We start from the raw sequence: 27,726 nt of genomic DNA, 5'->3' as shown, positions 1-27,726 counted from the left end.
TTAAGATTTTACTTCAATTCTATTGGACCCCCTCTAGATTGTATAGGCTTGGTCTTAACGACACACCCACCTACTAGCGATACCAATCAGAAGATGGGACACAACCCATGCTTTTTGGTGGTGTGTTAAGATCTAAGAATTTTGGTTGAGTGTTCAGAGTTTTAAGTGTGACGTATTGGACACTCAATTTTCAATTTGCAACAGACTCTGAATCTTAGGCGATGGAGCGATCATATAGGGGATAGACATTTAAAAAGTTGGGTCCTAGCCGGAGTTAAGATTGGCAGATGGATTATTCTCAGTGGATGGAAGTCGGCTGAAGCACCCTTATTTTGTGGTGCAAAGAGATGGGCAGGGTGGCGGCATTAGAGGAGGTAATTTCTAGAAGGCTCGGAAAATGGGATTTGTTTAACAGGAAGTGGGGTAGATATTTGGCTTTTTTGGAGGGTTCTCGGGGAGGGGTAGTGGAGAAGGATTTGTAGATTAAAGTTGTATGTGCATTCTTATTGTTTTTTAAAGTATGTTCTTGTTATTTATAACCACTGTAGTGCAAGGTTGTGTCGGGGGTTAAGCATTTCCATAATGATCAAATGAGAGTCTTTATAAAGATTTTGTGACTGATTTACTTGATTGACACATTATGTGCAGCTACCCTGTCCCCTATTCACAATCGTCATTGGAAGATCTGGGTACTCATTGCTTGATTGACAGATTTTTTATTTGTTTATAATTAGATCAAAGCAAATTGTACAACAAGAGTACATATAACAATACGTGTCAGGGGTTTTATTACATATTACATGAAAAAAGCAACCAAAAAATACATTAAATAAAAGAAGAGTTTGTGCATAGTAAATAATTGCATGGTTCATATTGCTTTCAGAATTGTACTTTTAGTTTTAATGTCAGTTTTGAATCGTTCAAAAACAGGGGGCTGAAACCATGGTTTTACTACAGTAATACTGTAGTAGTAACCATGGTTAATTGTGTGGTAACTATGGTTTAACTAAATCCCATGGTTAAACTATAGGTAGCCTACTGTAGTGAACCTATGGCTCATTTTTGTAAGGATAAACAAAACAGAAGTCTAATAATTTTCTGTTTAGGGTCACAAATAATATATATATATATATATATATATATATATATATATATATATATATATATATATATATATATATATATATATTAATAATAATGATTAATTATGACAAAATAATATATTCAATTACCCATTGTATCGCAAAGAAATCACAACAACAAAAAAATGAATAGAAGTATCGTTATTGGTATCGACGATATTGGACTTCAAATTATTGGTATAGAAAAGAAAATAAGTGGTATCGCCCATCCCTAAACCTCCTTCATTTTATTTGAAATACAATATTTGTGAGGTGTGAAGCCATTCATATTTTACTCCAATCAAACTGTTTTTTTTGTTTGATTGACAGTTGCCCTAGCAACAGACAGGCCGTCGCCATTTTGTCGGTGGTTTTTTAATCTTTCAAATGTTTTCGCTTCCCGCCGGAATAATGCAGTCACCCGCTCGTAACAGCGACCGTTCTGGACAGGATCCGTCAACTGCGTCGGACTGAAATCAACACCGGGACAAAAAAAATCATAATGTCAGGAATATATTTAGAGGGTTAGTAGTCAGTGTCTCGGGTCCACCGGGCCGGTCCGCTGCGCAGGTTTGGATCGCGCGCCATTTTGTGAAAACTGACAGAAAATATCAACGGATAAGAGATGCCTTTTAACGAAGATGTTTTTATAATAACTACACGGCTTTCGTTTTCCACCCATATTTGTGGTCCTGCAGATCATTAATTTCCGTCTCCAGCTGTGCAGAAAGCGATCGATCCGTGAACGCGCGTTGCCGTGCGAGCGCGAGCTGGTTAAAGTCACACAGACAGAGTGCTAACTAGCCGCTAGCCTTCACTTCACCACTAATAAACCATGGTGAAAGCGCATAATACGTCTGACACGGGTAAAACTGGACTGGAAAGCCGCTGGTTTACCTGTCAATGAAAATAGGACGGCGTTTGGCACTGTCTGGCTCGGTACATTAGGGGTGTTGGAAGCAGAGTAGAGAAACTGGATAAGTCGCTTCTCTTTACTGGATCTGGGACTCTAAATGAAGATCACACCATCAAAGGTGAGTTTTTGGCAAAGCAGTCAAGTTAGAGAAAAATGTTGAGGTCTAAATGAAAGATGTGTTTTGTATGTGTTTTTTGTTTACAAACGGTTTGTTTGATGGAGATAGCGTTTGTCTGTTGGCTAGAAGCTAGCTTGGCCTAGCTGGCTAACCGATTAATATCCTCCCTTCCATCCGTAAGCGACATTTGTTGATATATTAAAAAGCATATCCGATGGAATACACCTGCTTTTACCTTCCAGAAGCAATACAGTGAATAGTTGTGCTGAGTTTAATACACAGTCTTACACTCGTTTAACATAAAAAAAACCCTACATGTAGCTCCGCTAGGACAGACCTCCAGAGCAAATGTGTTTCGTTAGCTCAGCCTAACGATTTTATACACCAACAGAAAGTCTGCCAGCTGGGTGCATAGGGAAGTGTATCATCACATCAATCTGGGAGTGTTTGGCTGGTAACTGTGATGGTGATGAAGCCCCATGACTAGTGTGTTGTCAGTTAGCCATCAGGCTGGTTTCCTGTCGGGGGAGGGGGGCTGACATTAGCCAGCGATGTGATGCCTCCACTCGGGCTCTAAACATAGTTATCCCGCAAACATTGCTCAGTCATGTAGTACGGGGTTTAGCATGACAAGGGAGGCGTAAAACGAGTCCAATCGAGCCCGATGAATGGCTATGCCAGCTAGAAAGGTAAGGTCCGCTTTTACCTGTCACCATCACGCGATTATCTGGCTATGTCAATTTTCAAGGGCTTATGTCAAGTTGTTTATAGTTCGTATAGAGGAACTGAAGGCACGCATCATAACTGCTCGGATTGTTATTTGTTAATCATTGTAAAGTCATAGGGATGCTTTTGTCTTGGCAAGCTGAATATTGATCATATTTTTGTCTGAGCAGGTAAATGCAGGGCAGGCTGTAAGATTTCCCCCACAGTAAGCTGGCACCTGAGGGTTCAAATCGCATGGTGCTGTCATACCCGAGGCCCTAATAAAAGTACACGACATTAATGTAAAGCTTTTAAAGTAAAATGCCACTTGAATAAAAATAGGACTTTTCATGATTTGTTACCTCTGTTTCCCTGAGGTAAACTTTTATTCTGAAAGTTCCTTGTTGGTAGATATATTCCAGATGCCAAATATTTTTTTCAATCACTAACTCAAAAACAAACGTACTAGGCTGGATTAAATCTGCGAGTGGTGGCACATTATTACATTTTACCTTTACCATGATGCAGTTAATTTACTTTGCACATGCTTTATTTTATTTACTCCATAAGAACAACTTGTCGGCATATTAGCAAGATATGAAGTAATAGGTCTTCTTGCACAAAGGGACCAGGATGTGCCATTTATTTAGCATTTTTATTTTTTATTGTTCTATTAATAACCAATGAGTTTAGGAGTCCTGAAATCCTGCTACCGGTAATTACTGTTTGCTGTAGCATCATTTGAGGGTCTCTTTTTGAACAGTTATTTGGAAAATGAGCCAGAACACCACTTAAATGGATTTTAACTTGGTTCTTGAGAAAATGTTTTGTGGAAAACGACTACCAATGATCACTGCAGAAGTATGGTTGGTTAACTTAGACTTTGAGAAAACGTAGAACTGAAGGCCCGTGTACACTTCATTTTTCTGTGTTGCGTTCCCCGCTTTGACCACTTTGTAATAATCTGGCTGTTTCTCAATGCAGAGAATGTTCTCGTGTATGAAGACTCTGGAGGACAGGAGGACATAGAATGTATCTATTGCAAGCTTTGAGATGTGCTGCAATCTTCCTATTGCACAATTATCCATCATAGCACATTTGAAGCCACTGAGAAAACTATTGGCATTATCACACATCAGTGATAGCATTATTATCATCATCATCACACCAGTGAGGCTTTGCAGGACTAGTGACCCGTTAAAAGAATGAAGTCTGTAAACACTCGTGTTTTTTACTTTGTTCAAATCATGCCCAACAAAACAACACATGTTGGCGGAGTATAACGGCTCTCACCAGCCGTCAGACTTTCGCAAGCTTACAGTGGGAAAAATCTTGAGGGAAAACACATCTGATGTATCCTCGATATTCGTCATGAACACATCCGGGTAATTTTATGTGTTCTTGAGTATTGCAATTGAACTACGGCAGTGGATGATGCTGTCAAATGAGTCCACAAGAACGTAAGAACACAAAATAATGCACTGTGAGTATAGTCAATGGCTGGCGCATGCGCCATCAATGCACGCAGATAATGACAACTGCTTCTGCTTTACCGTGCAGACTGTGCTGATGACTACATTTGCGTCAACGCAAACACCCGAAGTATACTTTGGCCTTTAGGCCTTATTAATTTCTCTGAATGTAATGTTGCCAAAGTTCTAAACATTAAAATACAAGCAAACAGAAAAACCAGTGCTGCTCAGTGAATATGGAGAAGAGATGTAGTAATTTATTTTAATTATTCCTTTTCTTGTGATGTTTTTTTATTAGGCTGTGTCAAAAAGTTTATTTGTGATTTAAACATGAAATAAAGCTGCCGATAATGCACGCTAATTATCTGACGTTATTTATTCTTGTTTTGGAGCGGAGACTGATTCCTATGTTAGTTGGCTAAGGTATCAAATGCAGTATGCATATGTTGCAGGGTAAAATAACTGTAAAAGTTTAACAGTGTTAAGTATGGCAGTATTCAGAAGTTTTTCTGTATTAGCTGCACCTTCTTTTTTTTGTGCTTCATACAAAATAAGAGGCATAATTTCTGGGACACGTAACATATCCATTTGAGAAGTTGTCGCTTGAGGGTCAAACCTGGGGAATAAAATGGTTTATTTTGAAAGCTATTCAAGTACAAGGAACTGGCCCACTATTGCACTATTTTGTTATTGTTTCTTATGTTTATTTATTAGTTGATTATTGGCAAATGTTTGATGGAAATCCATTATTGTATACAAAGTCTTTCTAGCAAGTCAGTCTACTGGCGGCCATCTTTGGAAGGCTCCCGGGAAGCTATTTCCAGTTATGAAAGTGCAGCTTCTGTCTACTTCAATGGGGAAAGATTGAAATCTCCAAAACAGTTGGTCAAGATTATGATCAAAGAACATATTTCAAATCAGCAGTAAAATCTGAATACACTGGTATCATAAATTGTGCTTCTTTACCTTAGATTGCACTAAAATAAAGCCAGTTTATCATGCGATGTCTGCATCTAAATGGTGATAGGCTCTAGTACATGTAAGGCGGGAATTCCCTTTCTACATTCGTTGACTGTTGGGCATTCTAATTTCTCCCATTAATTGTAATAAAATTGGCCCATCTCAGCTAAATGGTCTCTCAACCTAGGGCTGCACAATTAACCCAAGAAATTAACGAGATTACAATTACAGCTGTCGTAATTATATAATCGCAAAAAGTGTCAATTACGGCATTCCATTTAGGTGTACACCCATTGCACCAAAATGTTCTATTTAAAATAGATTTGCATAAACGTGTCAGATTGCAAAGGCAAATCTGACACGTTTAAATTAGTTTTAATGCATATCAGTAATTTTTACTATCTAAATTATACTGTGTACAATATTTTCAAAATATGGTTTGTTTATCATGCAATTAAAATATTCAAGCAATTCAGGAACGTAGTTCTCAAGTTGTTTTGATGCAGAGCCTACATAAAGAATATGTCAAACAGCTGCCCCATATAAAATAAGAATTTTAATGTAAATTCTGTTCATCTATATTAATAATCGCAATTACATTAACAAAGAATCCGCAATTATGATTTTCGTAACTAACCCTACCACAACCTGACCTGCAGTGGAATCCAATATACTTAATTAAAAAAAAAGAAAGGGTTTAGCATTGTCAAAAATCTCTGTAATTACTTTAGTTACTTTTAATGATCAGCGTTATCTCTCTACTCATCTGTTCAGGATCTGAGATTCATTTTTAATATTGTAGTACATCTTATTATTTATTAGTTACAACTAGTTCTCGCAACTTGTTAAAAACAAACTAATGCATCCTATTTTATGTCATAATTAGTTTGATTTTTGAAATTTTATAGGACAAGAATATTGATGGGTGGTACTCATTCACCTTAAATAAATAAAAAACAAGTTTAATTTTGTACATTCATCAAATTCATAAATATAGGCTATATGTGTTTGGAGGGGTCATGTTGAATATTTGAATTTTTAAGTTACTGACTTAATTATTTTTATAATATATACATTTCTTCTTTGAATTTTAATGGTATCCTATAAATCAGACCATAATAAAAACAAAAACAGCACTGGAATATGTGTTTTAGAGAGTCTTTTTCTTCTGAGGTGCAGAATGTAGTTTCTGGTTGTAATATGACATGCACCATTATTTCTTTTGGTGAATTGCATACAGTCCTTGACAACATGAATCATCAAGCTTAGTGATTTATTTTTTTCATTAAGAAACGTTTTACAAAACGGGTAATAATTAGAAGCATCTGAATTATATCTTAATTATTTTTTTTAATTCAAAGCATACATTTCTCATTTTCCCTGCGTGCTTTTTATATTGGTTTAAAAATATGAAAAATAATTGTAAAAAATGTATTCTTATTTCATATGCTTTTGTCATAGATTCTAAAGTGCTTCCATCCTCTGATATTTTGTGGATCACAAGAATTCTTTGCCCTGCCTTAGTTGGGTCAGCTGAATCATTCTCCGCTCCTACACCATGAGTGGGGTCTAAGCTGCTATTTTGCTGTCAGGCTCCAATGTGGTGGATGCTTCATCTAAGTGTGCCAAAGTTCAATTTTATTTCTTGTTTATTTCTTGTTTTCTTATTGGAAAATGGGAGCAGCTCTGCCCTGGCAACAAAAGTAGGCTATTTGCATACTCTTCTGTGATTGGCTTGAACATTGATGGGCTTGCCAAATCACACTGTATCTTCTTGGTGATAGGCTATGCTAATTAGGTGCTGTTGCTGGGATTCTGAATAGTGGTGGGATTCTGTGGTGCTGTGCTGCATTGTGTTGCCTGGCAAGAGATGCTGCTATATGAGCAAGCTCCTTCTAATTATCAGAATTTACAGCTAAAAGAGGACAAATTTCTCACTAAAAGATTTTCTGCTTGACATGAAATTTGCAGTCTGAAAACATTCTGTTTTTAAATTAATATATATATATATATATATATATATATATATATATATATATATATATATATATATATATATATATATATATATATATATATATATATATATATATTATTATTATTATTATTATTTTTTTTTTTTTCTATTTTGATTAAAGTTATGCATTCACTATTCTTTATTATGCCTATAATTTATTGTGTTATTTATTGTTTATTCCAATAATAAATACAATTGTACAAATCTAAAAAAAAAAAAATTGGGGGAAGAAAAGCATGTAGAATTGCACTGCTATTATAAGCCTAAGCTTCATTTGATTACATAAAATATCAGTGATGTGTTTTGCTCTCTTATAAAGGAGAAAAAAATATGGAGGAGAATTTTGTTGTAACACGCTAATTTAGCTTAAATTTTCTCCAGGGGGAGAGACCTCAGCATGCAAACCCTTGTCTGTCCGGCTTGCACCCTCTCTTTCTTTCCATGCTGCTGGTCTTCAGATGGCTGCTCCCATGCCTCATTCGCACCAGCAGTACAGTGACTGTTACCAGCAGAGTACAGACCAGTCTGTCACTGTACTGCCATACAGTGATCAGACACAAGCACTCACTGCCAGCCAGGTACTGGATGCTCTGCTCTTGTTTATGTACTCAACTTTTGCACAACGTTTTTGAATAAACATGGATTGCATTTTTGTCAAATTAATTGAACCTATTTTAACTGAAATTCTTTTTATTATTTGGATGTTTTAATAAATATAGAAATGTGCCAATTATGAAGTCCTTTTGTGTGTTTCCCTTCTTATTGCAGAGGCACATGCCCCAGTGCTTTCGTGACCCCACTTTAGCTCCTCTTAGGAAGCTCTCCATAGACCTGATCAAAACCTACAAACACATAAATGAGGTAATATGTGCTATGATTACTTGACTATTTCTGTGCATACTGTGAAGATATTTTGTTATCATTTCTGTATTTTGTTATGTATAGGTAGGGCTGCACAATATGGACAAAAAGTACATTTGCGATTATTTTGAAAAATATTGTGATTGCAATTTGAACTGTGTTTATGATATACAACAACAAAAAAAATTGTTTTTCACATGTTCAACTGCCAAAAAGGTTACTGGGGTTTTTCCACAATCGAGTCCTCTTAAAAAGATCCAAACTGAAGACCTTTTTTCAATTCACACACAAACAAATAAATATATAAACATTCAAACAAATTAAACAGCCTTCTTAATATTCAAATATTACCCATTCACGTGGACTATTATTTTTTAAACGATTAATCTAGCGATTATTTTTTCCAGTCCGATTCGATTTCGATTATCTCCCCATTAATTCACTAATAGCAATTTATACATGTTGATTTACATATCTCAATGGGAAAAAAATGAATTCCTTAACATTGCAATATATGTTTATTGCTCTTAAAATTCCAAAATAAAAGACTATACAAGTGCAAAGTAATGCATTCTTAGTCAGAGGTAGCATTCAATAAAACCTTGAAGCCTTGAAAACACATAGGCCTAGCTTACTGAAAAAAGTGCATCTTGTAATTCTTCTTTCAGATTAACAACTAGCATTCAATAAAAAATTAAAAAGGTCACCCAAAATACTTGTTTAGAGCAATTGAAAGAATACAGTAACCAATGTAAACTTGAGGGCTTTAAGCTAATACAGAAGTGCTTTTCCAACAAAAAATAAATAAAAATTAACAGCGACAGTGGGAGCCAGCAGCCTGTCATGGCGTCCTTCCTGAACCAACAGAATTGAACATTTATGTTGAAAACACATAGTCCTAGCTTACTGAAAAAAGTGCATCTTTTAATTCTTCATTCACATAAAAATAACAATTTAATTTTTTTTTATTTAAATTTTTTTTATTTTTATTTATCAAAAATTGCAAAGACGACATATCACGGAATTGTTTCCTTTAATGTAAAAGAATTCCCATACTTTAGAGGAACTAGTGCCTTGCACTTCTGATTCGTGTTGCCACTCGTGTTGCTACTACTCTCCGGCGCCGCCATCTTTGTTTTGGGTCTGACGAATCGATGCGCATATTTTGCGGCAACGTATTTTTTGCGTCAGCGTCATCGATGACGTCGACGCGTTGTCCCAGCCCTAACGTGGACCTGTTTAGTCCATTTTATGATAGGGTATCAGCAGACTAATCATCATCATTAGTTTTTGAATCAGGATAAAATCAGGATTTTAACATCCAATTGTCTTTTCATCTAATCGTCTGATGCTAATCATTTAACTTTTTATCAGCAGCTATTCTCAATGTCACCATTAACTGAATTTCCCTGTTGGTAATACCATAGTTGTTGCCATGTTTTTGCTGTCAAAAATACAGTTGGTTGGTTGAATACTTAATTAAACACAAAATATTCAATTGTACTCTTTACTCAAGGACTTTAAAACAAGTAGGCTTATACAAACTATACTCTACTGTATATAAATTCAAACTGAAGTTGAACTGATTAATCCATTGGTGTAATTAAAGTAAAAGTTTTGGTTAGTTTGTCACCATTTAATTAAATTATTTTTATTTGTTATTTTATTATTTCATTATTTCATTTAACGATGCATTATATGATGGTATCTAATTCTTTTATGTAGATTTAATATATGTACATTCCTTCCATTTTGTTGGATGCTGGTAATATTAGTTCCGCTTTCACTTGTTGCCTCCGGGAGTGTAATAAGGGCGACACGCTCTCTCGTGAAGTAATTAAATGACAGGAAAATGGAGGAAGAGTGCATGTTTCTGGATTATACAGTTGCTACTGTTAATGCTGTTTGCTCAGCAATCATGTAATAAAGCTGTTTGAATTATACCCCATTTTGTGTTCCACATTATTATTATGATACATGTGCCTGGCATAGACTGAGATACTGCTACCACAGATGTTAATAAAAACCTCTTCACAGGACGCACCGTTTTCATGTAAATAAAGCGCTTAGCACACATAAGCAAACAGAACTGAACTCTGACCACTTCTGTTACTCTAAGCATGAGATAGAGTTGTGGAGCACAGACCTCTGATCGCACAAAGTCACTAAGGCCGTAAATCGGAAGTTTCGTCATAATATGATCTTGAATACATTCTATTGGCCAGCGATCCGATATTTGCTGATACTTCAAAGTCTGCCACGATTCTATTCAGGGGCCTGTGATCAATATTCCGATATTATGTGCCTATTTTACACAAAAAAATAAAAAAATTGCCCTCAAATGCAACCAAAATATAATTGTATTATTTTATTCAGCTTTCTGTATACACATTGGGACATCCACTAAAAGTAAGGTACTTATATTTACAGATTATACAGATATAATATAAAAATAAAGTCATACATAAGTGATCATCACTAGTTTGATGACAGCTAATTTTTCAGTTTAGGTTTTCTTGGCTACAACTTCCACAGTTGTAGTGAATAATTCTGTTGCAGGTAACTGGGATAAATGTTAGTAAGGGTGTTGATGTGTAATGTGTAAAGTCTTGTAACTGATGCTGGAGCTGAGCAGGTGTTTCTCTTTCCCTCGTTAGTGCTGTTCAGAATGTCGGCATTGTCAAGATGTTTCACATGGTTGAACTTCTCCATGGTACTTTAAAATAGCAAATTGTCATGTAAAATTCATATGGTCTGCATGCGCAATGATAATGATGGATCCCAAATTAATCGCGCATGGGAGCCGCTCTGCTTTTGTCACAAGAGCTCACATTTTAAAGATTGCCTGGTTGATGCGCTCGCACGGATCCTGTCAATGGAGCTCGCATTTTGCGGGAAGCCCGGTTGACACGTGCGCACGCTGCATGGATGGCAGAGTACTATTTGGCTTCAAAGACCCCACACACATCTGTGTCCCACATGAAAGCATATTTAGCGCACAAAGTCAAATGATGAGTGTAATATTGATTCTTTATTGCATGACGGAAATGCACTCGGATGTGGCTGATATGAGAGTATAAAAAAAAAATGCCTATATCGTTATTCACATGACATGGATGAATCAATCCAAATCGATGTATAGTTACACCCCTAGAGGTTATATCGCGGTTTCAATTTTATTTTGATTAATTTTGCAGCCCTAGTGCATTAATGGTCGTTGTTCGGTGAATGCACCTGTATACGAATGCTACACGTGCAATAGAGGTCTGCAGACTGACCAAAACTGCCAGGTTTTGGGCTAAGTTCAGGTAATTTTTTCAAGTATAGTTATTGGTTATGTAGTTTTTCAAGTAGTTATGGGCTGTTCATTCGAGTTTTTGTGTGCGTCTGTGCTGTTTTCCCAATTCCAATTTTGTATCTAAACGCACAGGAAGAACGTCTTTGATCATTGCATTCATTCAGTGTCTCGTGCAGAAATAACGCATATTTTAGACTCTGTCAAGTTAAAAAAGAAATGAAATATTTATAAATGCATCTCAAGATGCTTAAGTTCTGTTTCAATCAACTGAATTCACATGATTCCAGTTTCTTTTTTACATGGCAAAGTTTCTGCGCTCGATAAACTGTAAGCCAATGTTTTTTCCCTTTTGCTGTGGTATACAGACAATAATTCCACAGATTAAATGCGAAATCATTTAAAAATCAAAGCATTTCAAAGAAGCTAATAAACCGCAGCAGTGACAACACTAGCGTTCCCTGCCTAATGTGAACCTGACCAGGCATATCATGTTTAGCACTAAAATTCTGAATAAAGAATACAGTGTTGCAGGCGGTGACGGTTGGCTTTTTTGGTTTTTACTTTAATGCGATTGATTTAAATATATGAAGTTCTTTGTTCTGTGCTATTTAAGCTCATAGCTCACTGTGATTTTATTCCAGATTAAAAACCAAATTACCATGTGAACCCTCATGGTTAATCGAATATTACAAACGGTTACTGTGCACATCCTTAATAACAACATACAATATAATATACAGTAGGGTTGCAACGGTATGAGATTTTCATGGTATGATAATCGTCTCAGAAAATATCACGATTTCACGGTATTACACAATTACTATTATCAGGGAAAACGGAAGTGTTATTTTATTTATCCATTTATTTTTGAGCAAACACTTTATTATAATTGAAACTTGAAACCATTTATTTTATTGAAGTATGTGTAAAAATAAATAGATTTTTTTTTTTTTGAAAATAAAATAAATAGAAAAAATAAGAAAGCTAACAGAATTATAATAAACAGAATTATAAACATGATAAAAAAATAGCATGTAACTATAACATGTTATATAACTAAAGCATGTTAGCATAGCATATTAAATTAAATACTAAATGAAAAATAACATCAGCTGTGTGAGCATTTGAAGTAATGTCCTATGATTATTAACAGTTAACATATACTGCTCCTGTCTGTCCCTTTATCTCAATACTTATCAACTGGTTTTGCTTCAGGACAGATTTTACATTGGACATCAAGTGTCGACCTGCCATAGATTAAACATAACCTGTATTTAATGTGTCCTGGGTCGCATTTCCTTTTATGTTGTATAGTTTTGTTCATGGTTTTCAAGTACAAGGACATGCATCAAGTGACATTATTTGTGTTGTTGACGTCAACAATAAAATCTACAGAAAGTTTTCTCTCCCCCTTTTAAAAATTGAAGAGCATATTTACTTATATGGGCCCATTATTATCCCGTTTGTTACCTAATATTAAATATTTATACACCTATTACACAAAAGAAAAGGCTCCTCATTACCATGGTTAGGTCAGTGTGCTAGTCTTAAATAATAGTAATAATAATAAATGTATATTACGAAAAATAAATACTATCTGTAACACATCTTGAAACTTTAACTTCAATTGCCACTGTTGATATAAAATGAGGTCTAATAGATTCTACCTTTTTAGATTATTTCATATGAAACTATAACATTTTGTCAAAATATAACTTTACTCTTGTAAAATCCTAAAACAAATTTGTAAAGATTTGCGAGATCATCATTAAATCTGCCTCGGCAGGTAAATACTCGATCACTTGGGCGGCCGCCGAAATATCTTCAGTGGGAGAAGTTACCATGGCATTGTTATTTCGTGACCCAGTCCGAATAGACCAGTTGAGAAACACTGCTTTAACTCACACACACACACTCATGTCAGACCCCCTCGCCTCGCTTCTCTCTGACATCTGCTGCATGTGTGTGTGGACCAAACAGACAAAGTGGACCAATGGCAGTATGAAGGGATTTAGCAAACGGTACAAAGATTTCCTGAGAGTTTGCGATGGCAAGCTGTTTCAAACCAACAAAACAAACTCAAAAACAAACTCAAAGACATCTTTTTGTTCAAAAAGATGTCACACTCACTCATTCTTTGATTTTGCTTGAAGTGTATGGGGGGGGCTTTAGTATCACCTGAGAAGTTACATTTACTGCTAGTAAGTTCTCAGATTAATACATGAAAAAGTTGTTATTTGTACTAAGACTTCGCATTTGATTGAGTGCTTTCCTTTTTGTAGGTGTATTATGCAAAAAAGAAACGACGGCATCAACAGGGTCAAGGTGAGGACTCCAGCCACAAGAAGGAAAGGAAAGTCTTCAACGATGGCTATGATGATGAGAATTTTGACTACATTGTCAAGAATGGGGAAAAGTGGATGGACCGATATGAAATTGACTCCTTAATTGGAAAAGGGTCATTTGGACAGGTATGATGTCTTGGGCTCTCAGATGGCGGTGTTTATCAAAATTGTGCACATCCTTTTTTATAAATGTCCATAGCAATGTTAAAATGTGTGTAAAGTGTAAAACCCTTTTCAGTAGAGCTGTTGGAAAAAAATTGTTTCAGCGATGCATCGCGATTCATACTCAAACGATTCTGAATTGATTCTCAAAAGAATCAGAATAGATACTGAGTTCAGTTTAAATCACAGCAGAGCAGTGGTGCGCATCAAAGACAGATGTGGAAACAAAGACGCGAGTTAAGTGCATACACTAAAGTCAAGTGCACAAACATGACTGTTTGCAGACCAGCTGTATCAAACACATGACCATTTGTGCCCGAATGAAACTACGATCCCGACATTCTTTCACAAACCCACGCACATAGCAATGGGAGAGTTTATTCATGATAAGAAGCCAACAATCAACATGAAAGACGAGTTTGCACCCGTAATTGCACTGATTTGCACACAACAGGGGAAAACGCAGAAGAAAATAATGTCGAGGCAGCGGTTCGGGAGATGTTGGTGATGTTTTCATTTTATTATTTAATTTAATTATTATTATATACATTTTGAAGAAATTGAAAAAAGAAAGATATTGAAGGACAAGATGCATTGTGATGCATTACCCTTTGAATCGTAATCCACTCATGAGGCCAGTGAAGATTCACACCTCTGCTTTTCAGTATAGAAAAGGAATAAGCACAGGGCTCAACATTAACACTTGTCAAGTGGAATTTTGATCGAGCAAGTTAGAGAATTTTACTTGCCCGACCAGACAAGTAGCCTGATTAAAATCTCAATAATTAATTTTGGCTTCATAGCGTGGGATTGCGGGGATTGAGCACAATTTTAATAATTCCTGCATGTTTCACTTTTAAAATGCGGGGTATTCCCTCTTATCACGTCGCAGTTTCTCCCTCTCGCCTTCACCCGTGGTGCAGTTCAGCAGCACATATTTACTGAACTTTAGAATTTACATATAAAAACAAGTATAAAACTGTTTATTGATCATTTGAATGGTGTTTTACCACGTCTCTATAAGCGAGCAATGTGAAAAAAACTATTGCTCCTGTTCATTATCAACAAAACTGTCTTCATAGCAAGCAACAACGTTGGACATAGATCTAATTCTGTCTCGTCACATCTTGGCGCTCCCTCATAAAATGGCAAGAAAGGCAGAAATTGCAAAAACCATCTGTAGAGTGAAGAGAAACACTTAAATCAGACTTAGGCACCCGTTACATCACTCCATCTAATGTATGTATCTTAGGTATTTTCTCTGCATTGTGAATCAGTCAATTTGATAAAGTATATATATCAATATGCTTTTTAATAATATTAAAACTATAACATTAATAAATTACACACAATGAAAACGTATTATATATATTTAATATGTATATCTGGCTGTGGCCGATGTTTATCTGTTTATATGTGTTGGTTATTTGCGGTTGACTTGGACAACGGTTGCCTAACCAGCTGCAGATTTGGAGAAGAACCAACATGTGGTACTTTAATATCAACACCAAAGCGTTCAATTCTGGTGACTTTGAGAGAAGCATTTATTTATTTTCTCTAGTATGAGTAGCATTCATGTAACTATTGGCTAAAGCATTTCTTCCAGTAACCGTTCAGACAGATGGGTTTTCGCGCTAAAAAAGCAAAACGCACCACAACGAATAGAGGAAAACGCAAGTGTGTCGAGATGAGCTTATATCAGCTAAAGTTCTTTTCAACTTGACACAGCATCTAAAAATGCAGCGCTCCTGTGAGAGATGCTAAAAACACAGTAAAACGTGACACAGTTGTCAAAAGACATCCATCTAACGAATGTTTACATGGAAGACGATTGAAAAAAAGCATGAGCGGACGCAAAATCACGTTTCGTTTGAACAGCCCCTTGTTCAAATGACACCGCACAGTTTCTCAAAGTTACCTCTCAATAAGACAGCCTTTTGTTTCATTTGACAGTAGGTAAATTTACAGGGTATCCAGCACTGTATTCATAAATATCCAGATGCTGTTTTACTGTGTGAAAAACTGCTCCAAATGATTCCGCGAGAGTGCGCTCTGAATGAATTGTACTGAAACACGAATCTATTCAGACAATTTTGCAAGCCTGTTTGGCCAATTCACTGAAAAGAACCGACTCAAAAGAATTATTCATTCACAAATTGGGCATTGCTAGTTCTTTTAAAGAGCCAACAGATATTCGGTGCACATTTTATGATTGGTGAAATATTCTGAGTACATTTTTCTCAGGTCAGTCGGAGCACTCACAGTGCGTACGGCCGTAAAGCTGCAGGCGCCCCTGGGCGCTCACTTGCAAAACTATGGGAAGGTATTTCCTAAGAGGCCAATTTTGGTTTTATAAAAAGAGGTTTTGTTTTGTCATGTTCAGTCCAATGTTTCAACCTACTGTAAGTTTGTGCTTTATGGAAACTCAAGAACTTTGTATTCTGTATGAAAAAACAAAAGCTGAAAGATATTTATGTTTGTATTTATAAATTATTTATCTTTTATATTTTATTGCTTTTATAATCACTTTTACTTTAAAATGTAATTATATTTATGCTTCACAAAAATAATTTTTGTTGGGCTATATACTGAACAATTCTTCTCATTGAGTAGGCAGATGTATAGCAGGCTAAAAAGGCTCTTGAAAAAGTTATATTACACAAAAATAAAGAATCTTTGTCATGTGAAATATAAATTAAATATTGTTTCATAGATTTGTATGATTTGAATTTGTGCTCATTCAAAGATAGTGTGATGCAGGGTTGAAAGACTTAAAACAGCTAATTTCTTTTATATTTATATATATATATATATATATATATATATATATATATATATATATATATATATATATATATATATAAAAATTAAATTTATAAAATTGGCTATAGGACAAAATATTTTAAACATCGTGTTGGTCCAGAATTTCACAATCGGTGCATCTCTACTTTTATATAGTATATTTATACGTTTTCATACGTTAAAATAAAAAGTTGTATACAGTATGTTAACATTAGTTCATGCACTATGAACTAACAATGAAAAATTTTATTTGTTTTTTAGTAACTAACATTAACAAATTATACAAAAGTAGTGTTTATTGTTAGTACATGTTAACTATCGTTAATACATGGAAACGTTTTGTAAAGTGTTACCAAAAATTCTGTCATTATTACTCGCCTTTATGTTGTTTCAAACCTGTCTGACATTCTATCTTACATGGAACTCAGGAGAAGTAGTTAGGGAGTATGTTAGTATCAGTCTCAATTCACTTTTACTTTATGTGGAAAAAAGAAGATGCGGTGACAGTGACTAACATTCTGCCAACAATCTAATTTGTGTTCCTCAAAAGAGAGAAATTAATATAGGCTTGAGGGCGAGTAATGATTTACCGTAATTCTGCACTGTGTTCTTAATCCCTGTTAGGTGTAAATGATGATGATTATTTTTATTTTTTTTCTTACACCCTTTCTTTTGTTTTTGTCTTCGGACAAGTAACTTTTTTACTAAGTGAATGACCAATTTACTTGACAATGCTTAATGTCGAGCCCTGAAGTAATTGTGTGTTTATTCATTTATTTTTTTTGTCATGTCGGATGTGTTTTAGGTTGTAAAAGCTTATGACCGAGCTGAGCAAGAGTGGGTAGCAATTAAGATCATCAAGAACAAGAAGGCCTTTCTCAATCAAGCTCAGATTGAAGTACGGCTTCTCGAGCTCATGAACAAGCATGACACAGAGATGAAATACTATATAGGTAAGCATTTTTTAATTGTGAGGTCTTTACACACATACACTCCTTAATTTTTAGTTGGTGAATTAACTAAATGTATCTTGTCAAATTGTTTCTTCTCAGTACACTTGAAACGGCACTTCATGTTCCGGAATCATCTTTGCTTAGTATTTGAAATGTTGTCATACAACCTGTATGACTTGTTGCGAAATACGAACTTCAGAGGTGTCTCTTTGAATCTGACGCGGAAGTTTGCCCAGCAGTTGTGTACAGCACTACTGTTTCTTGCTACTCCTGAGCTCAGCATCATCCACTGTGACCTAAAACCAGAGAACATCCTGCTGTGTAACCCGAAGAGAAGTGCCATCAAAATAGTGGACTTTGGGAGCTCCTGCCAGCTTGGACAAAGGGTATAGTAATCATTGTGCTTATTGTGTGTATGGAAAGAGTGTACAAATGTACAGAACATTGATTATTTGTTCTTCTCTTTTAGATATATCAGTACATCCAGAGTCGATTCTACCGCTCCCCTGAAGTTTTATTGGGAATGCCATACGATCTGGCCATAGATATGTGGTCGCTGGGATGTATTCTGGTGGAAATGCATACTGGAGAGCCTCTGTTTAGTGGAGCCAATGAGGTAAAACAGAGCTATATTAAATGATCACTAACATATCATAACATAAAGGCCTGTTCATGCCAAATCCGTAAGATGAACTTGGACAAAATGTCTATTCATAGTGAGACCATAATGAATGAAACAAACTATTTCACCCCTGTTCAGTAGGAGGTGCTGTTGCCATTTTTTCAAACATATTTATACTAGTTTCCTGCCCGGACCCTTTAACATTCCACTCTCAATGCTAGAGACTAATATATTGAACACTATTAAAGCATATATTTACCTAAATTGGCATAACTGTTGTATGTTCTTTCCACGTTTTTGATGCATTTTGAGGAATATAGAATCTGTGTGAGAGGAGTAAAGCAAATGTTTTCATAAATTAACATCCCATGTCTTTATATTTGAACATGTATTTTGCTATGAGTATATTCCAAATGGACTCCCGAACCCAACTTCTCTTTTTAAAATGCCTGGATAATATAGCACAAGGTATAGTGATATACATGGAATAGTATATATTAAGAATTACAGTTATAGTATAAAATATTATGCATAATATATTACAAATAAAATAAAACACTGGCTCATGGTATTTTCTGTGTTTAATAATTGCATGTTTGTATTGAATTCAGGGTTTTTTGTGTGTGTTAAGAAAAAGAGCACCATTACAGGAATACTTTGTTATTATCCTTGCAATAATAATAGCAGTGAGGTTCTGCAATTTGTTTGTCTACACTTGTAATTAAATATTGTATGCAAGTCTTTTAATGTGTTATTGTACTTCGAGCTTAGTCCATACAAATTGCTGAACCTCGTTGCCATTTTTATTGCCAGGATAAATCTAAAAGGCACAGTGATGCACATTAAATGATGTACATTATATATGATATAATATCAAATTTGAGGTATCAGCCCATTACATAGATATTCTAAAAAGAATGTGTTTACAACTTCTATATTATTTTATTTACTGCATATTTGCATTGAGTTTTTGTGCATGAGATGAGTAAATGAGCACAGCACCTGTGTGTGCCAGTTGATTAGTGCCACCAATGCATGACTCTGGAAAAGTGACCGCTTTTATCAGATTGGTCAGTGAGTTTTCATCAAAGTCCGAAGAAAAAACTAATCAGACTGCTCTCTGTAAAAAAAAAAAAAACTTCAGATTGTATGCAGGCGATTTGTTGGACATGTTGTGAATAGACTTGAAGGATAGCATCTTTACGTTTATCTCATGTTTGAATCAAATGGTTGATGACAGACAATCCTGCATAATGGGAACTGACTGTTTTAATACGGAATGGTCTGACATAACAAACTAATTCTTTAAATTTTACCCCATCAGGTGGACCAAATGAACAAAATAGTTGAAGTACTTGGGATCCCGCCCAGTCACATCATGGACCTAGCACCAAAAGCCAGGAAGTTTTTTGAGAAGTTGTCAGATGGGACATGGAGTATGAAGAAGACCAAAGATGGAAAAAGGGTATGTGTTACTGATTTATCAGAATTATCTGCTGAAAAAGTATTTTTGGCATATTTTAGTTTTATAAAATAGAATGCACTGTACTGTGTAGCATTTTTGGGGAATGCTTGTTTGTTATATAAGTCTCTTGATTTCCTGTGATCAGTACAAACCTCCGGCGTCTCGAAAAATCCATGCCATCTTGGGAGTGGAGTGTGGTGGACCAGGTGGTCGTCGTTCGGGAGAATCTGGCCATGCAGTAGCTGACTACTTGAAGTTCAAGGACCTCATCCTCAGAATGCTGGACTATGACCCGAAGACACGAATTCAGCCCTACTATGCTCTCCAGCACAGTTTCTTTAAGAAAACAGCAGATGAAGGAACCAATACAAGCAGTAGTGTGTCAACAAGTCCTGCACTTGAGGCGTCACAGTCATCAGGGACCACTTCTAGTACATCCTCAAGCTCAGGTTCTTTGAAGTTTTAATATTTTTGAGAATTGAATATTGGGTAATTCTCAAGAAAATGTCCTGGTCCTATTTTATTACCAAAAAAATATTTTGCATGTAGAAAATGAAGCCAATTTTTTTAAATATGACCAGGACTTTTTCTTTACTAGTTTGTAATCTATATACTTTAAGCTTACTGGACGAATAACTGTAAGATATGTTAATTTAGACTGTCATTGTGTTTCAGGGGGTAAAGCAATAAAGCTTCATGCAGTTTCTTTTAATTTTGCTTTAGGAGGATCATCTGGAACAAGCACCAGTGGCAGAGCAAGATCTGATCCAACTCACCACCATCGGCACAGTGGCGGGCATTTCGGCACAGTCATGCCAGCCATAGACTGTGAGAACCTTTGCCCTCAGGTGAATCTCTCTGACTTATCAAATAGTTAAAGGAATATTTTGAGTTCAATTCAAGCTATGGTCAGTTGACAGTATTTGTGGTATAATGTTGATTACCACAAAAAAATAATTAGACTCGTCCCTCCTTAAAAAAAATATAAACAAATCAAGGCTACAGTGAGACACTTACAATGGAAGGGAATGGGGCCAATTTTTGGAGGGTTTAAAGGCAGAAATGTGAAGTTTATAATTTTATAAAAGCTCTTGCATTAGTTCTTCTGTTAAAAATGTTTAAATTTCTACAGTAATTTTAGAGGTCGTTGACATTACTTCGATACAACGATACACAAATTTCATGATATGATGCAAAGCCTCACGATACGATATGATACAATACTATTAATACGAGCACCCACAAACGTTTCGCTCAAACTTGTTCAAGGATTTGACATAAATGTCTTTTAAATCATAAATGCCACATAAGTATCTGACATTGGCAACAAAAAGCAGAGCTCCAGTTAACTTAACAGCACCACATTTATTTAGTTTGATTGTTGAGAAAAACGAATATGAATAGGGTTGCAGCGGTATACCGGTTTCACGGGAAAAACCACGGTATGAAAATTTACCTTTTTCATACCGTATGTTTGCTTATCTACAGTATTGAGAAAGAAAATACAACCGGGTGGAGAATCTCGCCTGCACATGTGCATCTCCTTTCCTCCTCAACTCGCACATGCAAGCAGCGGAGAAAATTGTCAGAGAGAAGTGAGGCGAGGGGTTCTGACATAAGTGAGGGTGTGTATGTGAGTTAAAGCAGTGTTTCTCAACTGGTGGTTCGCAGGTCCATTTGAACTGGGTCGCGCGGACAGCAGGGAAAGAACAATGCCATGGTTCTCCCATTGAAAATATTTTTTCAATGGGAAAAAAGTGATTTATTTATGACTGTTGAGGCAGGTTTAATGATAATCTCACAATCAGCTAAAGACTTCTCATCTGCTCTTTTGCACGAGTGTAATGCAACCAGCTCGCGATTATGGTCTGCTCTTCTCTCTAGTGCACGTGTGCAACAACCAGGCTTCCCTCGATATCGCGGAGCACAGACCTCGAAACCGATGTGACCAATTTCAATTCTAGTGAGACTTTTCTAGTTTAAAGCGTTTCGGAGGGAGTCAAGTCGAACCTCTCAAAGAGTAGGTAGCCCTGACATGCCAAACAGCACTGATGAGGAAAAGAGCAACACTGCTATGTGCTAATTATTTGTATTTTATTCATTAATTTTTTCATTTTGCATCACCTTTTACTAAATGGTTTCATGATTTTACATGAGTAAAAGTAACTGTTATAGTTTGACAAAATGTTATATTTTCATATGAAATAATCTAAAAGTAGAATCTATTAGACCTCATTTTATGTCGACAGTGGCATTTTTCAAAATGTGTTTCAGATAGTATTTATTTTTTCATAAATACTATAATTTGATATTATTATTATTGCTATTACCATGGTAATGAGGAGCCTTTCTTCCTGTGTAATATGTGTGTTCTGTTTGAATTATGTTTGAAATTAGGAAACAAACGGGATAATAATGGGCCCATATAAGTAAATATGCTCTTAAATTTTTAAAAGGGGGAGAGAAAACTTCCTGTAGATTTTATTGTTGACGTCAACAACAAAAATAATGTCACTTGATGCATGTCCTTGTACTTGAAAACCATGAACAAAACTATACAACATAAAAGGAAATGCGACCCAGGATACATTAAATATAAGTTACGTTTTTACTATGGTGGGTCGCCACTTGATGTCCAATGTAAAATCTGTTCTGAAGCAAAACCAGTTTAGAACCATTGAGATAAAGGGACAGACAGGAGCAGTATATGTTAACTGTTAATAATCATAGGACATTACTTTAAAACCTTACACTGCTGATGTTATTTTTCATTTAGTATTTAATTTAACATGCTATGCTAACATGTAAACTAAATGCTTTAGTTATACAACATATTATAGTTACATGCAATTTTTTATCATGTTTATTATTATAATTCTGTTAGCTTTCTTATTTATTTTCAAAAGAGAGACTTTTTTTTTTTTACACATCCATTAAAAAAAAAATGGTTTCAATTATAATAGTGTTTTCACTCCTTCATTGTGGAGTCATTGTCATTATTGTCATTGTAACTGATGATAATAATAATAATAATAATTGTGCAATACTGAGACGGTTATCGTACCATGAAAATCTCATACCGTTGCAATCCTAAATATGAACTCACAATATTAATGTTTTTCATGAGAAAATGTGTCCACTTATATTGGTATAGCACTTTTCACAATACACAGTTTTAAATCGCTTTATAGAAAATCATGCCTTTACTGTATCTGAAAGTCCCCTGTGAACAAGCTAAAGTGACTGTAGCGTGGAAAAAAAACTCCTTTCAAAGTTATTTAGTGGTGAAAAAAACTGTTTATGATGAGCTTACTGCACCGCACACAACAACAAACCCAGTGCAAAAGAGTCAATAACAAGAACCGGGTCTTTTTCATGGATTACCCAAAAAGAACTGAGGGTTTGAACTCAGGAGCTTTGGTTAGCAGATTGAATCAGGTTAACTTTCTCAGCCATCAGTGACCTCACAACTGGGAGTGCAGACATTTCAAAATAAGAGTCATGTGTGTATTTCGGATTTCATAATTAATGAAAAGTCTCGTATTGTGTACCACTTCTTATTCTTCTGGTAATAATTCATTAAGATTGGAGTAGCGCAATAAACTGCATCTGGGATTTTATTCAATTTGCACTTGTAGACTCTTTCTTTGCCATTATCACATGGCACAGACACAGACTAAGTGTAAACAGTTATTGGAAAAATTACTTGTGTCATGTATAAAGTAGATGTCCTTAACTACTTGCCAAAACTATAGTTTGCTAATATGAAATCTGTGGAGTCGTTAAAAAATTAGTTTTAATGACTTGAACCTAAGTGTATGTAAGTTGTCTGATTTCAACTGTATGTATTGTCTTCCTTTTCTTCGGCTTTCTAAACCAAGCAATTCTGTGATTTGGCAACTAAAAACAGTCATTTGGGTCCTTCATATTTCAGTTTAGGTGCCAATGGCTCCCTAGTCACTTATTTATTCTGGAGCCCTGGGCTTGAGCAAGAACCGATCGTCACATGTAATTTAAAAACAAATGTTTGCCCTCTTTCCCGTTCACTTTGCATGTAAATTTGATTGGCACCAGGACATGACACCGTTGTTTGGCAAATTTGACAAACTGTAACACTACAATCTACTTGGCATTTGGCATCGATCTTCTCACCTATGTACTGGAAGTGTGTTGCTCTGTATTCCTCTGAGTTTCCCGCCTCTCCAGGAAGAAGACTGTTTTGCAGCATTCAATGTTGCGCTGATTGGTTTTAATTACACTAGTGTATTGATGTATTGTATTTCACATATGGTATTGTATAGTGAGCATTGTATCGTACGATACGATATGATACAATATTTTCTTTTACACCCCTATCACCACTGTGTTGTAAATTTAATTTGCTTATCTACCTTCATTTTGTGTGCATGTCCCCAGCAGACAAGACCGCCTTACCATCCACCAGTAGTATGGCCTGGAATTGTAGGACCAGAACCTGTCACTGTAGAGACTCATCCAGTCCAGGAAACCACTTTTCATGTGCCTCCCCAGCATCCCAAAGCATTGCACCCCCATCATCATCATCACCACCGCGGACAGGTCATAGCAACGCGGCCACGACCGCGACTCTACAACTCGCCCACCAACAGCGCCTCCACACAAGATTCCATGGAGGTGGTACATGGTCATCTGTCCATGACATCGCTGTCTTCCTCTGCATCCTCTTCCTCCACATCTTCCTCTTCCACAGGAAACCAAGGCAACCAGGCTTACCAGCTTCGCCAGCTTCCTGCCAACACCCTGGACTTTAGCCAAAATGGAAGTTTGAATATGGGTTTGGGTGCCTTCTCAAATCCTCGCCAAGAGACTGGTATGGCTGGACACTCTTCATACCCTGTTGCCACAAACACAGGAACTGGTCACTTTATATCAGAGGGGCACCTGGGCATGAGACAAGGCATTGATGGGGAAGATTCTCCGATGACTGGAGTCTGTGTTCAGCAGAGCTCAATGGCCAGCTTATGACTTTAGCTGAAATGGGTTTGTTTGTTTTGTTTTTTTCCCTTTTTTATGGTGTTATTTTTCTCCTGTTTTTCAAAAGGTGCATAGAGAATAAAAGCTGCTCACTTCAGAGGGGAGATATCACTGAACCGCTACAAATTGAAGAGTATTTAAAAAGTATATATGTATTTTCCATTTTAATGTTTTTTTCAATTTCTAGATAAGTTAGTAAAACTGCAAATAACCATAGTGAAATTGAGATATCCATCTGCTGATTCACTCATCTGCATATAGTACTTATTTACCATCTGTTACATTGGAAACTAGGAGATTTTATTATTTTTTTATTTGTTGGTTATTCCCTTTTTTCATTACAGTGAGCATTTCAGAGCTGTGAGCTGTCATACAGCTTTTTATATGTAAAGCAATTGAAAAAGTTTTGTTTCAAACAAGTGAAACATTGGACAATTATAATTTTGCTGGTTGTTCTTTCATTTACCCTTTAAGTGAAACTTCTCTAAAGAGCTGTGTGTTTAAACCTGTAGCGTATCAAGGAAGCAGTACTTGCAGTGATATTTTGTGTTGTCGGTATTGTGTAACTCTTCAAGAAGGGGTACATGGCTGTGGAGCTCCAGTTAGGGCTTAGACAGGCAGGTGCAGTACTCTTCAGGCCTGAAGTCCTCCAGACCAGGCGGCTTTGACTACATGCAGCAACTGAGGAGAAGATGCGCTGAAGAGCATCAAGGGGGACAGATCCAGATCGACCCTTTGGCCTTATGACTTTTGGACCTTGACTGAAAAGGAGCTGGACTTTATTATTAAATAGAGATGGCTGTCCTCTATTTTTAAGATTTATAGTCATTAATTGGTTAGGGAACGTTAAATAAGAATGGTTATTCAGAGGCCTTTATTTAGCAAAGATTTCTAATTGCAGGGTCTTGTTCAGATGTCCCTAACTTCCTAAACTTTGTGGAATTTCACATAGAAGGTAAACATTCCCATTTAAGACACTTCATTAATTGGCATAATTATTTTTCTGTAAAGCATGTGGTTGCCATTCTGCACAAATTTGCCTCTTTGTGTTGAACACAGAAGATATGTACTGAAATTTGTGACTGCCTTTTTTCTCCTCTTGAATTATGCTGTGAATTTTACACAAATTAGTTTTTCTTCTTTATTATTGTCTTTTCTTTTGATATACCAAAGCAGTTGTTTTTATAGCACTAGGTGTCTGTAAGAAATAATGTAGCAGTTCACCACTTCAGCCCAAGGTTCATCAAAGTCCATTTTAGTCTGTATACACTCAAACTGGAACTTTTGCTGAACGTCATGTTTTAATGTTAACTAAATACTGAAATTGGTTAATATATGGATACGCCTCCCTTATTAGTGACTTTTTCCAGTCAAGGAATATGTCTGGGGAGGAAAGGGACAATAACGGTTACTCTGCAGGCTACAGAGTAGCTGAGAGATCACAAATTATTCTGAGGAGAGAAAAGCGTTTTGTTTTGTATTTACCTGGTCTGTCAGTGATGCTGCCTTTTATACCTAATTTGATGAACATGCTAATTTCTACCTTTTTAAATCTAAGTGGCTACTTCAATTTATTTATTCAGGCAGTCTACTGTAGCTACTGTGACCTCCTGAGTCTGAGTTGAATTTGTTATCAAGTGATTGGCTCAATGCTTGCCTCAAATATACTATTCAAAGGGAAACTGGAGGTGAAGTGCTGCCACACAGACACTGGGCACATGCATGTTGTTTTGAGAGGATAAGTGTTTATAGTCACTATTCAGTCATGTTAAGGACAACTAAGCATACTCTTGATTTTTCTAAAGTTTTGTGAACTCCCCCACCGAGCTTCTCACTTGCACCAGTTCTCAAGTTTTGAAATCAATGTAAATCTAGCAGTTCTTCATAGACAATTGGGACACTATCCTGCCAGAACATGTGTGATGTTCACTTCTGCAGTTATTTTTTGTTTTGTTTTTATGTGCAAAGACATCACGTATAACCAGAATTATGTTTGATATATTAACAAATCTCACAGTAGCTAGAGGTAATCGGAAAGAGGTTTAGCTGAATGTTAGCTCGATTTTAAAATGTTTTTATACATAAAAACATTTTGAGTGCAAGTTTCTGAAGATGACGACAAACATTCCAAAAATCTAAATTAGAAAAATTACAGAAACTTTTAAAGAGTGTACCTGTTTCAGCTGTTACTAAATGAGATCTGATTTAGTGCAGTTTTCATGAAATGCAGCCCCTTTTTAATAGTTGAAATAGAATTTATGTATATATTTATATTTTTTTAAATAAAGGAAGTATAGAACTCACTACATTGCTCCTGCTGGTATGTCAATTGCATTGCCATGTGTTCAGTTACCTATTTTTAATTTGTTCTTATTTTTTAACTCTCCTTGTCTTGGTCATTAGACCAAAATTGCTTTTTGGTCCAGAACAACACTAAAGGTAGGGCTTATACTTGGGAGAAAAGGCTAGAACTTGTACCTAAAGAATTACTTCACAGGGTATGATGCATGTATGTCCACGCTCTTAAAATGCTCATGGTTTGCCAGGTCTGTTGCTCCCTCTTTTTTTCTTAAATGCATTAAAGGGAAATGTCACTGATACACAAGATCATGGATTTTAATTAAACATTCTTCTGCCTTTTTTTTTCTCAGACTTTCTTGACCCTTTTCATGCAACATGCACTATATAATTGGACAGCATGGGGGAAGGGATAAGTGTCCACAGATTGTAAGATCAAGTCAAGAATTTGCTGTGTATATGAAAATGCCCTTTGTATTATATTCAAACAGTCTTATGTATGATATATAAAAAATAACGTAATTGATGCGCTCTTGGCTTTTTTCTTCATTTATTCCCTGGCTTGTTGCTTCCACCCTACATAGTTTTAAGTCTAAAG

General features: G+C 35.9%; 1 protein-coding gene across 2 annotated transcripts; it reads left to right on the top strand.

The window, feature by feature from the left end:
- Positions 1-1,500: 1,500 nt before the first annotated feature.
- Positions 1,501-27,726, top strand: LOC127630096 (dual specificity tyrosine-phosphorylation-regulated kinase 1A-like). Of its 2 annotated transcripts, none has more exons than XM_052107528.1 (11): positions 1,501-2,155; positions 7,691-7,887; positions 8,078-8,170; positions 13,751-13,939; positions 17,583-17,730; positions 17,830-18,116; positions 18,200-18,346; positions 19,677-19,817; positions 19,963-20,266; positions 20,541-20,665; positions 24,237-27,726. In XM_052107528.1, the coding sequence occupies exons 2-11, from the start codon at positions 7,768-7,770 to the stop codon at positions 24,819-24,821; spliced, it is 2,139 nt and encodes a 712-aa protein (XP_051963488.1). In that variant the 5' UTR covers positions 1,501-2,155; positions 7,691-7,767; the 3' UTR covers positions 24,822-27,726. The 2 variants fall into 2 exon arrangements, with proteins under 2 accessions (XP_051963488.1, XP_051963487.1); XM_052107527.1 differs by having other exon boundaries at positions 24,234-27,726.

The sequence above is a fragment of the Xyrauchen texanus genome, chromosome 36 (genome assembly GCF_025860055.1).
Source record: "Xyrauchen texanus isolate HMW12.3.18 chromosome 36, RBS_HiC_50CHRs, whole genome shotgun sequence".
Taxonomy (NCBI): Eukaryota; Metazoa; Chordata; class Actinopteri; order Cypriniformes; family Catostomidae; genus Xyrauchen; species Xyrauchen texanus.
This window is presented reverse-complemented; position numbering and strand designations above follow the sequence as displayed.